Below are 17,149 nucleotides of genomic sequence, written 5' to 3'. Positions count from 1 at the left end.
TCTTTCCCTTATTATAGCCCCTGAACTAGTGACCCTCCCCCTCCCAAGCTCTGCTCTCCTCATCGCAGACCCCGGAGCCTAATCGGGGAGCCTTTTTTCTAACGGGATTTGAGCCCGTTTCTCCCCAGTTTATGGCCTTTCAATCCTCTGGGAGCAGCAGCTCACTGCCCTTTGATCTCTGACTCCTCCCCTCAGGGCAGAGCCAGCACCAAGCTCCACTCCTTCTCCTGTTAAAAAAGCCCAAGCATCCTTGGAGGTGCTGAAGCCCCAGGAAGGAGGTGAAGGCTGGGTTTCTCCCTGTGGACACAGCACGAGCTGGCCTTTGCCTTACCCAGTGGGACTGGAGCCGGGTGGACTGTTGTTCTCAGGAAGCCAGAACAGGCAGTATGCAGCTCTTCACCAAGGATGCTGACCACTGAGGTCCAGGCAGGCCCACTCCTGCACTCCTTCCCTTATCCCCCCAGGTATGCGGACAGTCAGTGCTCAGAACCTGTTGCCCAGAAGGGGCTAAGCAACTGAACCCACTCCTCCTCTCCTCTTGGCCTGCTGCTCCCCGGGTCCATTCTGAGGGTGGCTAGAGCTTTTTCTGGATCTGAAGGCTTGGGGTACAGAGGCGGGCTGGGCATTCACTGTTTCCAAGAACATCCACTGTGGCTCAAAGGCCCCTGGTAGAGAAGACACCCCCTGCGCAACCTCAGTGCGGCCTTATCCCTCCCTGACAGCTGAAGGTCATCCCCAGGTCCCTGCAGTCCTAAATTCTAGGACGATGACCTGGTGGGCTGCCCTAGCTCTATTGTCCCTCTTCACTTACCCCTGGGAGCTCGCTCTGGGGCTGACTCCCCTCTCCTCAGCAGAGAACACAGTTTTCTTTGATTGGAGAGCAAAGTTGCTGTCTGAATCTGTTGGCTCCAGGGCTGAGGCTTTCAGCTGAGAGCGTGCCACTGTTCTGCCTGATTCTTGGGTAAGAGAGATGTGTCAGGGTCAGAGCAGAAGCCTCAGGAATGTGAATTATTTTTCCCCTAGTTCCTGCCATGGGGCATGGCTACCCATCCTGGGCCAGGACTGTTCGCCTGCAGAAGGAGCCTATGCTTTCTTCACATGTCCTTAGGCTCCTCTTCCTAATTTTCCCCAATGGTGGTGGTGGCATTGAGGCAGAGGGAGCATTAGGCTTTGTTCTTACTATTGATCAGTTAGTCTCCTCCTCCCTGACCACTGCCTGCTGGCATGTGGGCCCGAACTGTCCCTGGCCCTCCTCTCTGTATTGTCTTGGAATGGCATAACAGGCTGCCCATCAAGCGGTGGGATCCTCCAGGACAAGGGCCTTATCCTCATACTGTGTCTCCCAAGTGCCTGACACAGTGTTTGGCATAAAGAGGGGTGGTGCATAAATATCAATGGTGACTCTCCATTGCTAGGGTGACCTGAGGGTCAGAGGCTCCCCTAACTAAAGTTCCCCTTGTACACTTCCCCACAGAGACCCCAAGGAAGGGGCTGTGCGCACACAACCATGCAGAAGCCCACAGCCTCTTCTCACCAAGGGCATCCATGCCTCTCCCTGGGTTGTCTCTGTGATCTGTGGGCTGCTCAGACCTTGGGGGGCTAAGAGGTATCTGACTCCTTTGTCAGCTGCAGGGACAGGAATGAAATCTAGCAGGATTTCCTAGGAGCCACACAATCTGTGGTTTAATGAGTGTGTGAGAAAGACCCAGTATGCCATCTGAGCTGGCCCAAGGGCAGGGATGCTGACCTGGGGGCTCCCACCATTCAGAGAGAGCAGGAGCGGAGTTTGGATCTTCTTAGGAAGAGCCCAGACTAGGTACCTGAGCCCCTTAGCCTAAACCCAAGGGTGAGCACCTGCCCGTAGAGCTCACACAGGACTGTGCCTTCTGGATGGCGAGCCGGCCTGGACCCCGAGGCCCTGCTGAGCTGGTGTTCCTGTCCTGTGTGGCTGCTTTCTCCTTAGTCTCAGTTCCCCCTCCGCTTAGCCCTGCAGGTCCTCTTGGCTTGCTGCTTTTGAGTCTCTTCCTGAGGTGAGATGAGGCTGGGGACCAGGTTTTGCCTTGGGCTGGCTCACTTCTCTCCTTCTGCAGTCCAGCAGCTGGTGCTAGGTGGGTCAGAACCCTCTGAGAGGAGCTGGACCATGAGGTTTGATGAAATGGGTGCAAATGCTTCTGTGATGAGCCAGAGAAATTGAAGGGGAATGAGCCCAGTGGATGTAGGGGCTGGAGAGAATAGGCCTCAGACAGGACCCTGAGAGGCGTGGGTGCTCAGGACCATTAGCCTTCTCCCCGTTCAGGGCTCTGGCTGCTGGCCCACCCTGAGACCCACGGCTGCAGTTGGCAGGGGTGCAAGGGTGGCCATCTGGGCAGGCCTGGCAGGGCAGGTGGGAGAGCAGCCGGCAGGCAGGGCCTCGCCATCTGGCTGCAGGAAGACTCCCTCTTGGTACTGGGCCCTGTCTGGCCATCAGGCTATGCTCTGGCAGAGGGGCTAGAGAGCTGTGCCTTCCCTTGCTTTGCTCCCTTTTCTCAGACCTTCAATAGGAAAATCCTGATCTAATTAGGAAAAGGGGATGGGGATGGGAGAGGGGCCCTGGTTGGATGAAGCTTTGAGTTGCCTCTGACCATCTGCACAGTGTGTCCTTTGCCTCCATCATGCCAAGATACGTGTGTGAGAGAAAGAGACAGAGACAGAGAATGAGAGAGTGAGAGCGCAAAACAGAGAGAGAGAGGTGATGTGAACACTAAGACAGTCAGGCACCCTGTATGAATTGAAACTAGGGTTCTTGTTCTTAGCTCACAGAGGGGCTTCTAGGGTTCATGAACCTCCAGAAATACTGTGCACATACTTGGGGGCATAAGCATTTTTCTGGGAAAACGCTCACAGCTCTCAGATTCTCACTGGTGTTCACAGGGCCCAAAATAGTAAGAACTTTGAAGAATAGATACTGTACCTCATAGATGGTTTTCACATGGTCTTGGATCCTCTGGGCCCAAGTCTGGAAACGAGTGAACAGATAGGCAGGAAGAAGAAAGTGAAGGATACATTCCGGATGTCAGAAGATGAACAAGACATGCCTGCCCTGGGATTAGGAGGGCAGGTAGGGGCCCTCCCTGGCCAGTGTTCATTGAGTGTTTGAGTATCATTAAGTGACACTGGCCGAGGCGCTGAAAGAGACTCACCACCTAGAAGACCAAGTCCTTGCCTTTTTTGAGTTTGTTTCCTTGTTTGCTTTAATTTTCTTTCATATGACTTGCGCAGAGTCTAGAGGTCTGATTCGTTTATCTCACACGTGTCCTTGGGTCCCCTGTTGGAGGAAAGGACGAGGGTTCCGGTCAAGGGATCTGAACTTTGTGGCCTGTGCTGTTGTTGGTGCCACTGCCGTTGATGCTTCAAGGAGGGCTGAGGCCCGCAGGCCTGTCCACTCTATCCACTGCTGCCTCCTCGTGCTGCAGCACTCCCTCCCTCTGGAAGACAACTGCAGCTTGTTGGCTTGGGCAGTGACTCAGTGACACCGCAGCCCTGGTGCTCCACACTTTGGGAGCCAGGAACAGCCGGGGACCCTGTGACCCTGGATGGAGCAGCTGGCTGGGGCCCGGGACTTGGAGGGCTACCTGCAGCCTACTTCCGTTGCCCTGGAGAACCAGTGTGATATGATATGAGAGTGGAGGTGGGGCCCAAACCCTGCATACAGTGAGCCTGTGGGGCTTGCAGAGCCTGGGGCTCAGCTGTGTGGCTTCATAGCGCCTCAAGGTGCTTCACTCTTTGGGAACTTGTTTTGTGTCTGTCACTGTGAGCTCTTGAGGATCCAGGAATTTGTCCTTTGTATTTAATAATATAATCGTGGACATTTACTGAGCCTCCACCTTGTATCTAGTACCATTTGAAGCAGCTGATGTGTATTAGACCAGTTGATCCTTACAACAACCCTATGAGGACAAGTCTGTTACTATTCCAGCATTACGAAAAGGGAGACTGAAGCACAGCAATGTTGAGTCACGCTTGCATGGTTTCACAGCTGGTTAGAGAGCTGAGGTTCCCAGCTGGGCAGCCTGACTCCAGACTGGCTGCCAGCATGTCTATGGGACCTTTGCACAGGACCTTTGCACCTGCTGAGAGGAGGCCTGCAGACAGAGGAAGTATCCACTGAGCATTTGCTAATGAACCAGGGGAAGAAGGCTCTTAAGGAAGGAATGAGGATTGCATTCTGTGCTGAGTTCACCATTTCCTGAATGCTGAAGGCCAGCACTTGCCACCCAATCCCAAAGTGGCCTCGGACATACCTTATAAGGGTCTTAAAAGGTTTGGTAGCATCAATTGCATGTCTGTGATGAATGTTTTACAAGCATGGCATTGCTTTGTTATTAGAAAAGGATAATAACAAATTTGTTTCACGTGAAGGAGTTTCCCTGGCAGATAAAATTGGGAAGGGCATTCTAGTAAGTGGGAACAGAAAGTGCAAAAAGTTCAATCTTGAGGAAGGTAAATATCAATAGTACACCATTTCCCAGACTGACAGACTTTCAGTGGAAAAGGGATTTCATGGTTAAATAGTTTGGAGAAATGCTGAATTAAACAAAATTAAGTTAGTCTTTTGGTTGCAGGACTTCTCAGAGCCTTTAACATGCTAAGGTGCATTTTAAATCTACAAATAGAGGCGAGAAGATGCTACATTTCCCAGTTTTTCTGGAAAATCTGTGGCAAGGCAATGAGAGTCAGGAGACCTGGGTCTCTGTCTTTCTTGTCTCTGCTACTGCAAGCTGTGCACCCTGGACAAGCACCTGAACTCTGGGGTCTTAATGCCTGAATAAAAGAGATTATCATCAGGGCAAACATTTATCGAGCACTGACTCCTCCTTGCCAGCCTCTGGGCCAAGGACTTTTTACATTCATTGTACTCTACCCAGTCCTATGAGGTAGGTGCTAATACCATCCCCATTCTACAGATTAAAAAACCAGAGGCTTCCAGACATTAAATATAAACTAAAGAAATGGAGAAAAGGGACAGTGGTAGACTTCGGGTACTTTGCAGAGCCCAAATCCCGTGACATGTGTCTCCTTTGCTCCCCTGGCCTCAAAAGCCCCACGGGTGGGGTCAGAAACTCGTACCGGGGCCCAGCTGCAGAGTGGAGGGTTCAACCAGATGGTGGGCCTGCCGGCTACCTCAGGAGAGGCCTGGGCAGGAAGGAGAGGCAAGGCCTGACAGCTGCTTTGGGAGGAGCACTGCCCAATTGAACAGGTCCAAGACCAGGGTCCTGGAGGCACCCTGCCACCCTCCTGCAGGAGTGGAGGGAGCCACGGGGCCCTCTGGGCAGAGCTACTTACCTACTAGTTTGGAAATATTTCAGCATTTCAACAGCGTACCAGAGGATTTGCCTAAATATCAGCCCTGGCTTTAGGTGCCTTCCCTGCCAGTTCCTTCCTTCTGCCCTTGAGCCAAAGGCTTTGATCCCTATCAAATGTGGATTCTCCTGACAGGCTGCTCCTACAGCCCCTACTGGTCAGTCAGAGTTAGGATGAATGGGAATCTGAGAGTCGGTGTCACTCCAGAAGATGGAGGCCTTTCGAGCATCCAGTAAATGCGCACTGAGCACCTACTGTGTGCCAGGCCCTGTGATGGATGCCGTATACAACAGTGAGCAAGGCAGAGTCAGGTAGAGGGCCCATAAACAAAGTAAATCATGATAGAGCAAAGGTGTCAGAAGCCTACAGGGGCAGCTTCCCCACAGTGAGCAGTTTTGCCTCTTCACGTGACCTAGAAGCCACTGGGAAAGCAGGCCTGGTCTCTGACACGTCCTCTATGTCCAGGTCGGGTGCCCATCCTTCCCAGCAGGTGTCTCTGCTGCTGCTCCCGACCCTGCCCCGGCCGGCCCCGTGGGTGGCTTCTCTAGGTGCCCCAGCCCAGGGCGGAGGCCAGGGCTTCCTGGAGCAGGTTGTGGAGCCAGGAATGGAACAGAGGAGCCATTGAGCTGCCCACAGAGCTGCCACCTGGGTGCCCATGGGCCCCGAGCTGCCAGGACTGGCCCAGGACTCCAGTGGGAAGGGCGCTGCCTGCAGCTCTGACTGGGCTTGCTAAGGGAAGGCAAGGGGGGCTCTGTGGAGTTGGGGAGGGGGATCTGGGGCTTGGGCCAGGTGCTTCTACTTATTGAGCAGCTTCCAGGGTCTCATACCCCGTGTCTGACTCCCCAGCCAGATTCATGCTTCCTCCTCTCCTGAATGAACAAGGAAAAGTGCTTCCTTTGTCCATTCTTCCTTCCTCTTTTATATGAACTGATTTAACAAATATTTACTGAGCACTTTTAGGTATTGGGAATTTAGCAATGAACGTGGCTCCTGCCCTCAGGAAGTTCACAGTCTGCAGGAAGACAGATAATAAAACAAGTATTTACTACACAGTGTGTTGATAGCCCAGCACAGAGGCCCTAACCAGACCTGGAGGGAGAATGGAAGGCTTTCTAAAGAAAAATAATCTGATCCAGGTAAAGGGAAAGCCTTTGAGATAAGAAAGAGATTATAGAGCTTTCAGGTAACCAAGTAACCTAGGGTGGGTAGAGAGAACCCAAAGAGCAAAGTGGAATCTTTAAATCCCTTTAACTTTGGACTTGTTCTTTTGGCACTGGAGAGCCATTGCAAGGTTTAAGGATGGCACATTTGTTGATTCAGTTACTGTTAAGTAGCTGCCACATATGAGTGTAAGGCTGGGTGCCAACCTGGGTGGGTACCCAATGGGCTGGCTCCAGAGCCCCTTGGTCAGGTGGGTGAGACTGTGGGTGCCCGTTGGCCTGGGGTGAAGCAGCTTGGGGTAGGAGTGGATTCCTTTTCTGCACTTCCTGCAGGAAGGAGGACTCGCAGAGGGGGGCTGTAAGGGGAAATAGGCAGTGATCTAGCAGAAACATTTTTCTAGTGCCCACTGTGAACCAGGTGCTTACTGGAGCTGGAGGGACAGCAGTGACAAAGAGCCTCAGGCCAGTGGATGCTCTGGTGAAGGTGATGGGATGATCTGAGGTGGTGGTCTTCTCAGAAGCAGGCAGAGATTCGAGGGAGGTAAAGGAGCTGGGGGTCTTGACTGGAACAAGGTGAAACGAGTAGGAGCTGAAGAACCGATGCATGAGATGGTAGGAGCTGTTGGGACACTCTTGAGACCCCGAGAGTGGCCAGTGGGGCTTCAAGGAACATGCAGAAGGGGTTTCTGAGGTGGGAAGTTTTCTTTCTCCATTTCCGCCTTGCTAGGGGTCCCAGGTCCTGTAACCCAGGACAGGCGGTCATCCTCACAGCCTCCCTGCCCAACTGTCTCCCACAGTCGTGATCTGGACCAGAACCAAAGCCTAGACCGAGAATAGGGGAGAGGCAGGAGTGGCCCCTTCCCCATGCCGCAGGCCCCGAAGCTACCTCTTGTCAACGCCTGGCAACCCGGTGTGCAGTGCTCTCCCACCCCAAGGTGCAGTTAGCGTGCGGCAGGCTGTGCTCTGTCTCTGCCTCAGCAGGTGCCCCCAAGCCTGTGCCCAGCTTGGAGAAAGGCTCTCTTGTCCTCAGCTGCGCCCTGCCCCGAGCACCTTAAGCTCCTCTGCAGGGTGTGCGGCTTGCAGCCTGGGATGAGGAGGGCCAAGACCAGACCTTTCCTGTCCCTGTCCTCCAAGAGCCTGGGGGATTTCAGCAGAGCCCAAACCCTGGCTTTCTCAGGGCTATCCTAAGGTGGTCTCTCTCCCAGGACAGCCAAGATGCCCAGTGGTAGCAGGCTGGCAGCATGATTTTGCACAAAGGGCACAGGTTCCAATCCTGGTTTGTTCACTTATGTGGAATGGACTTGGGCGTGTTGTTCCCTACCTACCCTGAGCCTCCATTTCCTTAAAATGGGGATAATAATTCCCACATGACATTGTGAAGGATGTTGTGAGGATAAACCAGCGAACTGTGGCATAAAGTCAGTACCTTACTTGAAGGTCAGCAAATACTTATTTGTTTAGCATCTGGGAATGCAATGCTAGGCATGGACCAAGCTAATCCCCCAGTTGCCTACTGTTCCCTGCTTATTCTTTGAACTCCAGCACCTTTATAACCAGGTCTCTGAATTAATTCCCTCTGTTAGGCCACCTGGTATAGGCTCTGGTCCTGCCTGGACCCTGACTGAGGCTGGCCTTAAAGCCCAGAGCCTCATCCTGTCCATTTAGCCTAGGGAATGGGCCAGAGGCACAAAATTAACAGAAACGAAAGATGTACCATTCTGTTGGCAGCCTAGTGGGGACCCCTGCAAAGGAAGAGCCAGAGCTTCTCCCCACCCAAGCTCCGGGGCAGCCTGCCCAGGACTCTTGCTCCCATGGACAGAGCATCCTGGGGAGAAGCAGAGCTGGATCTCAGACATCTGAAGCTTGCTCCCCTCACTCTCTTCCCAAAGTTAGCAATTCTAGAAGACTATGCGGATCCGTTTGATGTTCAGGAGACTGGTGAAGGCCCAATAGGAGCTTCAGGAGCCCCAGAGAAGGTCCCCGAGAATGACGGTTACATGGAGCCCTATGAGGCCCAAAAGATGATGGCTGGTGAGTGATGGAGTTTGGGGTGGGGGTGGGGTGGGGGGGGTTGCTCCCTGAGGCCTGAGTATCTGCAGAACAGGCTCTGGGACCCACAAGTCTAAGGACTGATTCCTTGGTCCCTAGAAAATATGGAGAAAGCCTTTGCTGGGTCTTTGGGGAGGGTGGCCATTGCCTTCAAGATAGTCATTTTGGAGAAGAAGCTGGGACTTGTGGTGCCTGAGACGTGAGGTGCTAGAGAAGGCCATACAACCAAAGGGCAGACAATAGAAGCATTTGGGATAGTACGAATGACAAGCTAGTGGTGTGGGCTGGGGGTCATCGATCCCAAGAAGAGAATCACTAGCTTTAGGGAAGGTGATGGGTCTGAAATGATGGGACCTCAAAGCGAACATCTATGGCCATTGGAAACACATGACTAGAAATGCAGATGCAATGCACATGAGATTGGGCAAGTAGTTCAAGGAGTGAGGGCAGGGAGAAGTGAATGAGACCTAGCCCTGGGGAACAGAGGTCAAGAAAGCATCCAGGGAAAGGGAACAATGTGGGTGATGAGAGAGGAGGACAGCGGTGAATCAGTGTAAGCCAAGGCCGCAGGGAAGGATGAGAGGAAGGTTTGTTCAGGGGCAAATAATCTTAGTGCTGGGCATACAGGAGAGCTAAAATGAGAGAGGCCAAGAGGGGTAGTGCAGGTCTTGAAGGCTCAAATGAGGCATTTGGACTTGCTCCAAAAATGGGAGGGGAGCCATTATGGATTCTTGAGCAAGAAAGGAACAGGATATGGCATTTTTAGAGGATTACTGAGGCTTTGGTGTACAGAACACACTAGAAGAACTGGGCATCAGAAAGATGAGTTAGGGGGCTTCCCTGGTGGCGCAGTGGTTAAGAATCCGCCTGCCAATTCAGGGGACACAGGTTCGAGCCCTCGTCTGGGAAGATCCCACATGCCGCGGAGCACCTAAGCCCGCACACCACAACTACTGAGCCTGCGCTCTAGAGCCCGTGAGCCACAACTACTGAAGCCCGCGTGCCTAAAGCCTGTGCTCTGCAACAAGAGAAGCCACTGCAATGAGAAGCCCGCACACTGCAACGAAGAGTAGCCACCACTCGCCGCAACTAGAGAAAGCCCGCGTGCAGCAACAAAGACCCAACTCAGCCAATAAATTAATTAATTAATTAATTTAAAAATAAGAAAGATGAGGTAGTAGGCTATCGTGGAAATTGTTGAGGCTTTAAGGAACCAATAATTAACACCCCTTTCTTCCCCTCTGAGCTTGGAAATAACTGAGGAATAGGATTAAGGAAACAGATAGATGGAGATAGCAATGCCAGCTTTATTACCGATAAAGTTGATTGGAGAACATTACTTATCTATGTCACCAGAATGACATAGCTAAGAATACTTCGCCACAGAATTAAACTTGCCTACTCAGGCTTGGGCAACTCAGGACATCTATAGGCCCCTGCACGGGGGCAGGAGGAGAAAGAACCAGAATGTTCTCTCTCTGCAAGTAGGCAGATCTGGGAAAGAAAGGAAGCTTCCACTGGCCAATCAGATAAGCTGTTCTCCCTCCCTGGGAGAAGTGGGTGAGGGAGCAGAGAGCAGTAGGGAGTGTCATTCCATGGAGGCCCTGAAACATGAGCCTGTAGATTGGAGGTAGCAGTAATCTAGACGCGGAGAGTTGAGGGGGAGAGTCATCAGGTATTGGCACTGAACACATGGGATTCAGAGAATGAAGGAAGGCCAGGACCAAGGAGAGCAGTGTAGTAGACAGAAATGGAGAAAGTGAGAGGGCGGCTACTGTATTTAGATGAGAAGGGTGTAGACCCCCAGGAGGTCCATGAGTGCCGTGGAATTGTATGTGAAAATTTGCACATTTTTCTGGGGAGTAGCTCCATAGCTTTTATCAGATTTTCACTGGGTCAGTGATCCCCAAAAGAGGATCACAGAACAGACTAGAAGAATTTTGGGGGAAAGCAGTGAGTTTGAAACATCAAAGTGAAACATTTTTATGGCAGTTGGAAACATATAGATGCAAAGGGTGCCATGAGACTGGAGAGTGAGGGCAGGGAGAAATGAATAAGATTTGGCCCTGGCGGACAGAGACCAAGAGAGGATCCAGGGAAAGAGACCAAACGGGGGTGATGGGAGAGGAGGACAGTCCATGAAAATGACTTGTCCAAAGGGGACAGTTTCAAGGAGGGGGTGGTCAGCAGTACCTGAGCAACAAAGAAGGATTTTCTGATTGCAAAATGACATAACTTGGGACACAAGGAAATAAATGGATCTGAGTAGCAAGGAGATGGACCCTGCCTCAGTTTCCTAAATGTGTAGGCCTCAGCTCCCCAGCCCTTGTTGGCCATCACAGGATCTTTTTTCTGTCTTTCACTCTGGTGCTTCTCTGCCCCTGCCTCTGTTGGGTCCCATGCTTTTGGAACCCTAGAGGTGTTCTGAGGGTGAGAGACCCCAGATGTGTGGCCACTGGGCTCCCCCCAGAGCCAGCATCTCCTCTGAAGGCTTGTAGCTGGGGAGCGCTGCCCGGGGCGCTGAGCCAGGCAGCCAGGACTGCTCACACCTCCCCTCCTGCCTTGCCCTGGCAGAGATCCGGGGCTCCAAGGAGACAGCAGCTCAGCCCTTGCCTCTGTATGACACGCCCTATGAGCCAGAGGAGGAGGAGGGGGCCACCCCGGAAGGTGAGGGGGCCTCCTGGCCCCGGGAGTCCCGCCTGCCAGAGGATGATGAGAGGCCCCCTGAGGAGTATGACCAGCCCTGGGAGTGGAAGAAGGAGCGGATTTCCAAAGCCTTCGCAGGTGAGTCCTGGTTGGAGAGGGCAGGTCTGCTGGGGCCTCTGAGCAGCTTTCCAGGCTCAGGGGGATGGGAGGAGTGGACTTGGGGTGGGGGTGGGGAGCAGGAGCTGGGCTCAAGGGAAGTGCAGTTGAGTTGCACCATGGAGAGTGGTGAGTTGGGCGGTGTGGACACAGAACTGTGTGCAGGGTCGGGGATGACTCCCTGCATCACCACCTCTCAGAGGCCAAGAGGCTTGGGCCACTTCCATCTTCTGGGAGGCGGTGTATACTTAAAAATAAAGAAATTCCAAACAAAATGATAAAACTTGTGGCATATGTTAAATACGTACATGTAACAAAGGAAAGCATTGACACTCCAGACAGTGAAAACCCACTGTGTATATAGCCTAGCCCCAAGGGTATTTCTCAGGAGCAGGGACCAGTGGGGAGAGGGAGAAATCATCAGGTTTCTCCTGCACCAAGCACCCCAGTGTCCATCCCAGGCCCGGAGTCCAACATAGAGAGGGCCTGAGTGGGTGATACAAGAGCCTGGTACAAAAGCCTTGTTCAGTGAGAACATAAAGGACTTTAGTGCCATTAGACCTCATTCCTACTCCCATGTCTTCCTCAGCCCTCCTTGGGCAAGGAGCTCATCCTGGAGCTGGACCCGGCTCTCCACTCTGTCCTCCACACCCCGGCAGCCAGACTGGGAAACCACAGGTTCCTAATTTGTTTCCCATAAAGCGTGCACCATTGAGGATGGGCCGTTTATCTCCCGAAGTCTCCTTGGAGAATCAATACTGTTTGAGTTGCTTAATGGGAAAATCTATGCTTCTCATTGGGAAACCTGTTAGCAGTCCTGCAGCCGCCAGTGGCATGGCTCTCCTAATTGTCAAGGCTCAGGATTGAGGGTGTGGCGGGTAAATTTCAATAAAACATCTGCTCTGGCTTCTGAGTTTTCCTGACAGCCTGAGGCTGGGCTGTCTCAGTCTGGCTGCCCATGAGTTCCCAGGCTGCAGGCGAAAGGGGGAAGGAAGGCAAGGTGGGGCGTGCCAGGATGCTGTGTGGATGTCCAGGTACGGTGCTGGGGAGTATGGGCAGCTCCTGGTCCTGCTTTTCCTCCCTTCCTGGGCCCTTTGGGCCCTGGAGGCTTGTGAGAGGTCAAATAAAGGGGACCTGTGGGGCTGGCAGAGCAAGACCCTGTGTCTGGCTGTTTGCTCCTGGAGCCTCCCACCCACCATGGTGCGGTCAGTGTGGCTCCGCCCAGTCCTCTGAGAGTCCTGTTCTTCCCTCAGAAGCCGCCCCTGCCTCTGCTCTGACCCTCCTCCTTTCTAGGCTGTCCTGTGTCCTGGCTCTGGGTTTTGGTGTCTCAATCTCTGCCTCTCTCTGTCTCTGTCTCTGTCCCTGTCTGTTTCTCTTCTCCCTGCTGTTACTGGCTCCAGTTGACATTAAGGTCATCAAAGACCTACCTTGGCCTCCACCGGTGGGACAGCTGGACAGCAGCCCCTCCCTTCCGGACAGGGACAGGGACTTCTCCGGTCCAGCCTCACCCCTCCCTGAGTCCAGCCTGGAGGACAGCAGCGGTGGGTCCTTTGGGGGCTTCTGGCCAGGGTGATGTGTCCTGTCAGCTCTCAGGCCCTGTGGATTGGGTTGGAGGAGCAGAGAGGTGGGGCAGAGTTCAGAGAACCCAGGAGGAATCCCTCTTGCCCTGGAGGAAGATGGAAGGGACTAAGTACACGTTCCTCCCTCCCCTAAAGGGGTGGGGAAGGTATCTCCTGAGGGAGGCCCCTTCCAAATATCTTTCCCCCCATGCCATAAAAATCCATTATTCTAAATTCAGTCTTTTGGGCAGAGCTCTGCCTGACCAGATCCCTCAGCAGTGCAAATAACACCTGAGGCAGGGGCGATGCTAGCACAGGAAGTATCTAACTCCTTAAAGGAAAGGTTTGGTCTTTGGTGACTGGAAAGACAACGAGGGCTTGAAAGTGCTAGGCGGAGAGAAAAAGAGCCCAAATGGGTTGAAAAAAGACACTGAACACTTCATCTACTTTCAGTTTTACCCAGAATGGGCAGCCAGGGATGTGCTTGCATCTGTGCATACGCACACAGGCATGAGCACCTGTTTGTACATTTGTGCGTGGGTGTGAGTGGGTATTTTGTAAATACAGGCTGAAGGAGGGTCTCTATCATCTGTGCATGTGTGCTCGTGCCCCTTTGGCTCACTGGCTTCAGCCCTCCCTGGGCAGGCTCACAGCGGTCATGCTTGTCCCAGCCTGGGAGGCCAGAGCTGCCTCTGCTGGGCTTCTGTGGGTGGGGGAGGGGAGCCTGTGGGCCGCGACCTTGGGGGCGGGGGGAGGGGCGGGCTGGCTGGCGGCTTTGGGCAGGATTAGCCTGTGAGGATGGCACCAAGGGGAGTCAGAGAATTGTTCTCAGATCGATAAGTCATTTCTACAGAACGGCTTGGCAGGGTGATTTGGAGAACGGTAATGAACTCTTGAGGAGGAGAAAGAAACACTATTATCAGCACTGAAGCCACCCTGAGGGGGATGGAATAGGGGAAGGCAGTCAGCTCCTCCAGAGGGAGGAGCTTAAGTGGTTTCTCGCGTTGCTGTCTTCCCTCTCCTGCCACGGTGTGGGGACTGGGAGGCCATGTGGCACAAGAGAGCTGAGCCCCGCCCCCGCCCCACCCAGGGATGGACCTAGGATACTACTGTCCCTAGAGCTGGTCAGGCTCATGAGCACGCCCCACCCTTCCAGAACATTCCTTTGCCCCCTTTTGGCTGGAAATGGGGATGGGGCACTGGCTAGTCTATAAGGCTCTATCTCTAGGGTCCTCAGAGTCTATGACTGGTATGTCCCCCACAGCCCAGTTTGAAGGATCTGAGAAGAGCTGCCTGTCACCTGGCCGGGAGGAGAAGGGGCGGCTCCCTCCCCGACTCTCCGCAGGGAACCCCAAGTCAGCCAAGTCCCTAAGCGTGGAGCCCAGCAGCCCCCTGGGGGAGTGGACAGACCCAGCACTGCCTCTGGAAAACCAGGTGTGAGTGTCTGTGTCCAGCTGGGGACTCTCCCCTCCCTTCCCCTCCTGGCACCGGCTTGCCTGCAGGGGACACCCAAAATGGGTGGGCCTGGACAGCGAGGGACCCAGCAGAGATGCCCCCCCTTCCTCTCTCTTGTCCTCAGCTGGTACCACGGGGCCATCAGTCGAACAGATGCCGAGAACCTGCTCCGGCTGTGCAAAGAGGCCAGCTACCTGGTGCGCAACAGTGAGACCAGCAAGAACGACTTCTCCCTGTCCCTCAAGTGAGTGGGGCCTGCTGGCTGGTGGCTTTAGGCAAAGTGAGCCTGTCAGGATGACTCCAAGGGGGATCGGTGGGAGGATAACCAGCAGGACAGGAGGAGCCGCCAGTATCTCTCCCATGCCCAGCCAGGCTGGGAAGAACTTCATCCCCTGTGAACATGTGCCAACTCTGTGCCAAGCCCTGGGCATCTGGAGAGGTCTGAGGCTCAGCCCAGGCTCCCAAGGAGCGCAGAGTCCATTGGGGGAAGCAGTCAGGCTATAGAGTGCAGCTTAGAAGGGTTCTGTCACTTTCTAGCTCTGTGGCCTGGGGCCCCCTTAACCTCTCTGGGCCTCAGTTTCCTTATAAAATGGGGGAATAATCATATCTGACTTACAGGGAAGGATTAAGTGAAATAAGCACTTAGCATAGTGCCAAGTGCTTAATGAATTATCACTATCATCATTATTAACGGAAGCCCAAGATGTTCTACAAGTACAGGCGAGGAGATAGGAACTGCCTGTGGGACTCAACAGGGTGAGATGGAGGCTGGGTGCTGGGAGGAGGATGGAGCAGTGGACACAAAGCTGTTCTTGTTCACTCTGAAGAAGAGGGCAGAAGGTCTGGGTGCTAGCGGCTGACAACTGGGCTTTAAAGGGTCCTGGAAGAGGCAGGGGAGGCAGGGCTCCTCCTCCTCCTCCTCCTTAGCCTTGCACTCTGGGCACGGATACAGAGACCAGCATCAGCCTCCCAGGTTCTACTGGCAGGAATGGCTAGTCCTCTCCTCAGTGCCTAGGAGTTCTGCCTGGTAGAACCTGCACCCCACATAGCAGCCTGTCAGAGTGCTGTGTCCATTCACATCCCCCATTATTACTGGGGTATCTGTACCACTTCCTATCACATCTTCTAGGGGGCATTAGAGTACAGGTACACCCCCACTTCAGACATATCCAATATATGGAAATTTGGGAGTATTAAACAGATACACTGGAGGATAATTATTCAACTTTACTGAAAGATAATGGAAAAAATGCCAGACTATAGTCAGATAACCTGAATTTCATTCTTGGTTTTAATAAAACTAGCTGTGTGGGGTTTCCCTGGTGGCGCAGTGGTTGAGAGTCCGCCTGCTGATGCAGGGGACACGGGTTCGTGCCCTGGTCTGGGAAGATCCCACATGCCGCGGAGCGGCTAGGCCCGTGAGCCATGGCCGCTGAGCCTGTGCGTCCGGAGCTGTGCTCCACAACGGGAGAGGCCACAACAGTGAGAGGCCCGCACACCGCAAAAAAAAAAAAACAAAAAACCAACTAGCTGTGTGACCTTAGGCAAATCACTTAACCTCTCTGGACCTCGGTTTCTACCTTTGCAAAATATGTCAATGGATACCTCTTAGGTTTCTTCCACCTCTTATGCTGGTGGAGTGTGCAAATTATAACATCAAAGGAGCATTTAGGAAAAATTCATTTGGCAAAAATTTGATCTACATAACTTCAGAATGTGTATTGCCTTAAAAATTATAGTTAAGATTCATAGAGCATCTACTATGTGCCAAGCAGCATACATACCATCCGCAAACCAGCTACCGTCCTGCAAGATCAATCTCTTTTTTATAGAAAGAAAATCGATTCAAAGAGGTATGTGACTTGCTCAAGGCCACCAGCTAATAAAGTGCCCAGAGCAGGATCTGAACCCAGCTCAGGCCAACTCCAAGAACCACACTGTTCCATTACACAGCTCCACCCCCCATCAAGTCTGGTATGGTCCAAGGCAAGAGGAGACATCGGGGTCTGGCTCCCGAGCAGAGCAGAGCAGAGCAGAGCCTGGGCCCTGCCTTATCCTGAGGAGTGAAAGGGGGAGGCCGGCCTGGACACCGCTCCAGCCCAGGCTGATCAGGCCCTGCCAGCATCTGTCTGCCAGAGCCTCGTTTACATATAAATGGCTTCTCTGAAATACAATTATGGTTTCTCTTCTCTCTGTAATGGAAGGGCTTTCACTGGTAATTAAACAGCTTCCTCCAAAAGCCATGCCAGCCCTAGCCCTGCTGCCCAGCTAGTCCCACCTCAGTTCCCTGAGGGTCGGGCAAGGGCTCTGCTGTGTCTTAATGGACCCTTGGGACTTCATCCCAGGAAGTCAGTTATCCAGGTGTGGAGGCTGAGTGCTCAGCTGCCAACTCAGTTCTCTCTGGCCACTTGTTGCCCTTCTTGGCCAGATCTGTCCCTGAAGGAGAAGATACAATGTACAGTTTTCAGGAGAGGGGATTCTGTCAAGTGGACTGTGGGGAGGGGCTGTCCCCAAACTGTGGGAGCACAGGGCCTACCCTGATGTCCATAGCCTTGGGCCTGGGTTTTGGCATAGGGCAGACAGGGGAGGGCAACCACTCACTGCCTCCCCTCTATACTGCCCCAGGGGCTGTACGTGTTCCTCAGGCCCTTTGCTCTTTTCCCCAGGGCCTGCGTGGTCACTGTCAACTTCAGCCATTATCTCAGCCCTGCAGATGAAGGGTGGTCCCACACCCTGACACACACGCCCAGGCTTTAGGGAACTGTACCCTGGGGCGGGGGGGGG

The 17,149-nt window shown here is 53.3% G+C and overlaps 1 protein-coding gene across 1 annotated transcript in view; it reads left to right on the top strand.

The window, feature by feature from the left end:
- Positions 1-17,149, top strand: part of SHF (Src homology 2 domain containing F) — a 19,769-nt gene that overhangs the window by 815 nt on the left and 1,805 nt on the right. The window contains exons 3-6 of the mRNA XM_007467016.1: positions 8,390-8,531; positions 11,124-11,333; positions 14,175-14,346; positions 14,490-14,609. Coding sequence (XP_007467078.1) covers positions 8,390-8,531; positions 11,124-11,333; positions 14,175-14,346; positions 14,490-14,609 — 644 coding nt within the window. The remainder of the gene's footprint in view (positions 1-8,389; positions 8,532-11,123; positions 11,334-14,174; positions 14,347-14,489; positions 14,610-17,149) is intronic.

The sequence above is a fragment of the Lipotes vexillifer genome, unplaced genomic scaffold, assembly GCF_000442215.2.
Source record: "Lipotes vexillifer unplaced genomic scaffold, Lipotes_vexillifer_v1.1 scaffold1010, whole genome shotgun sequence".
Taxonomy (NCBI): domain Eukaryota; kingdom Metazoa; phylum Chordata; class Mammalia; order Artiodactyla; family Lipotidae; genus Lipotes; species Lipotes vexillifer.
The sequence above is the reverse complement of the archived record's forward strand: the minus strand, read 5'-3'. Positions and strand labels throughout refer to the sequence as shown.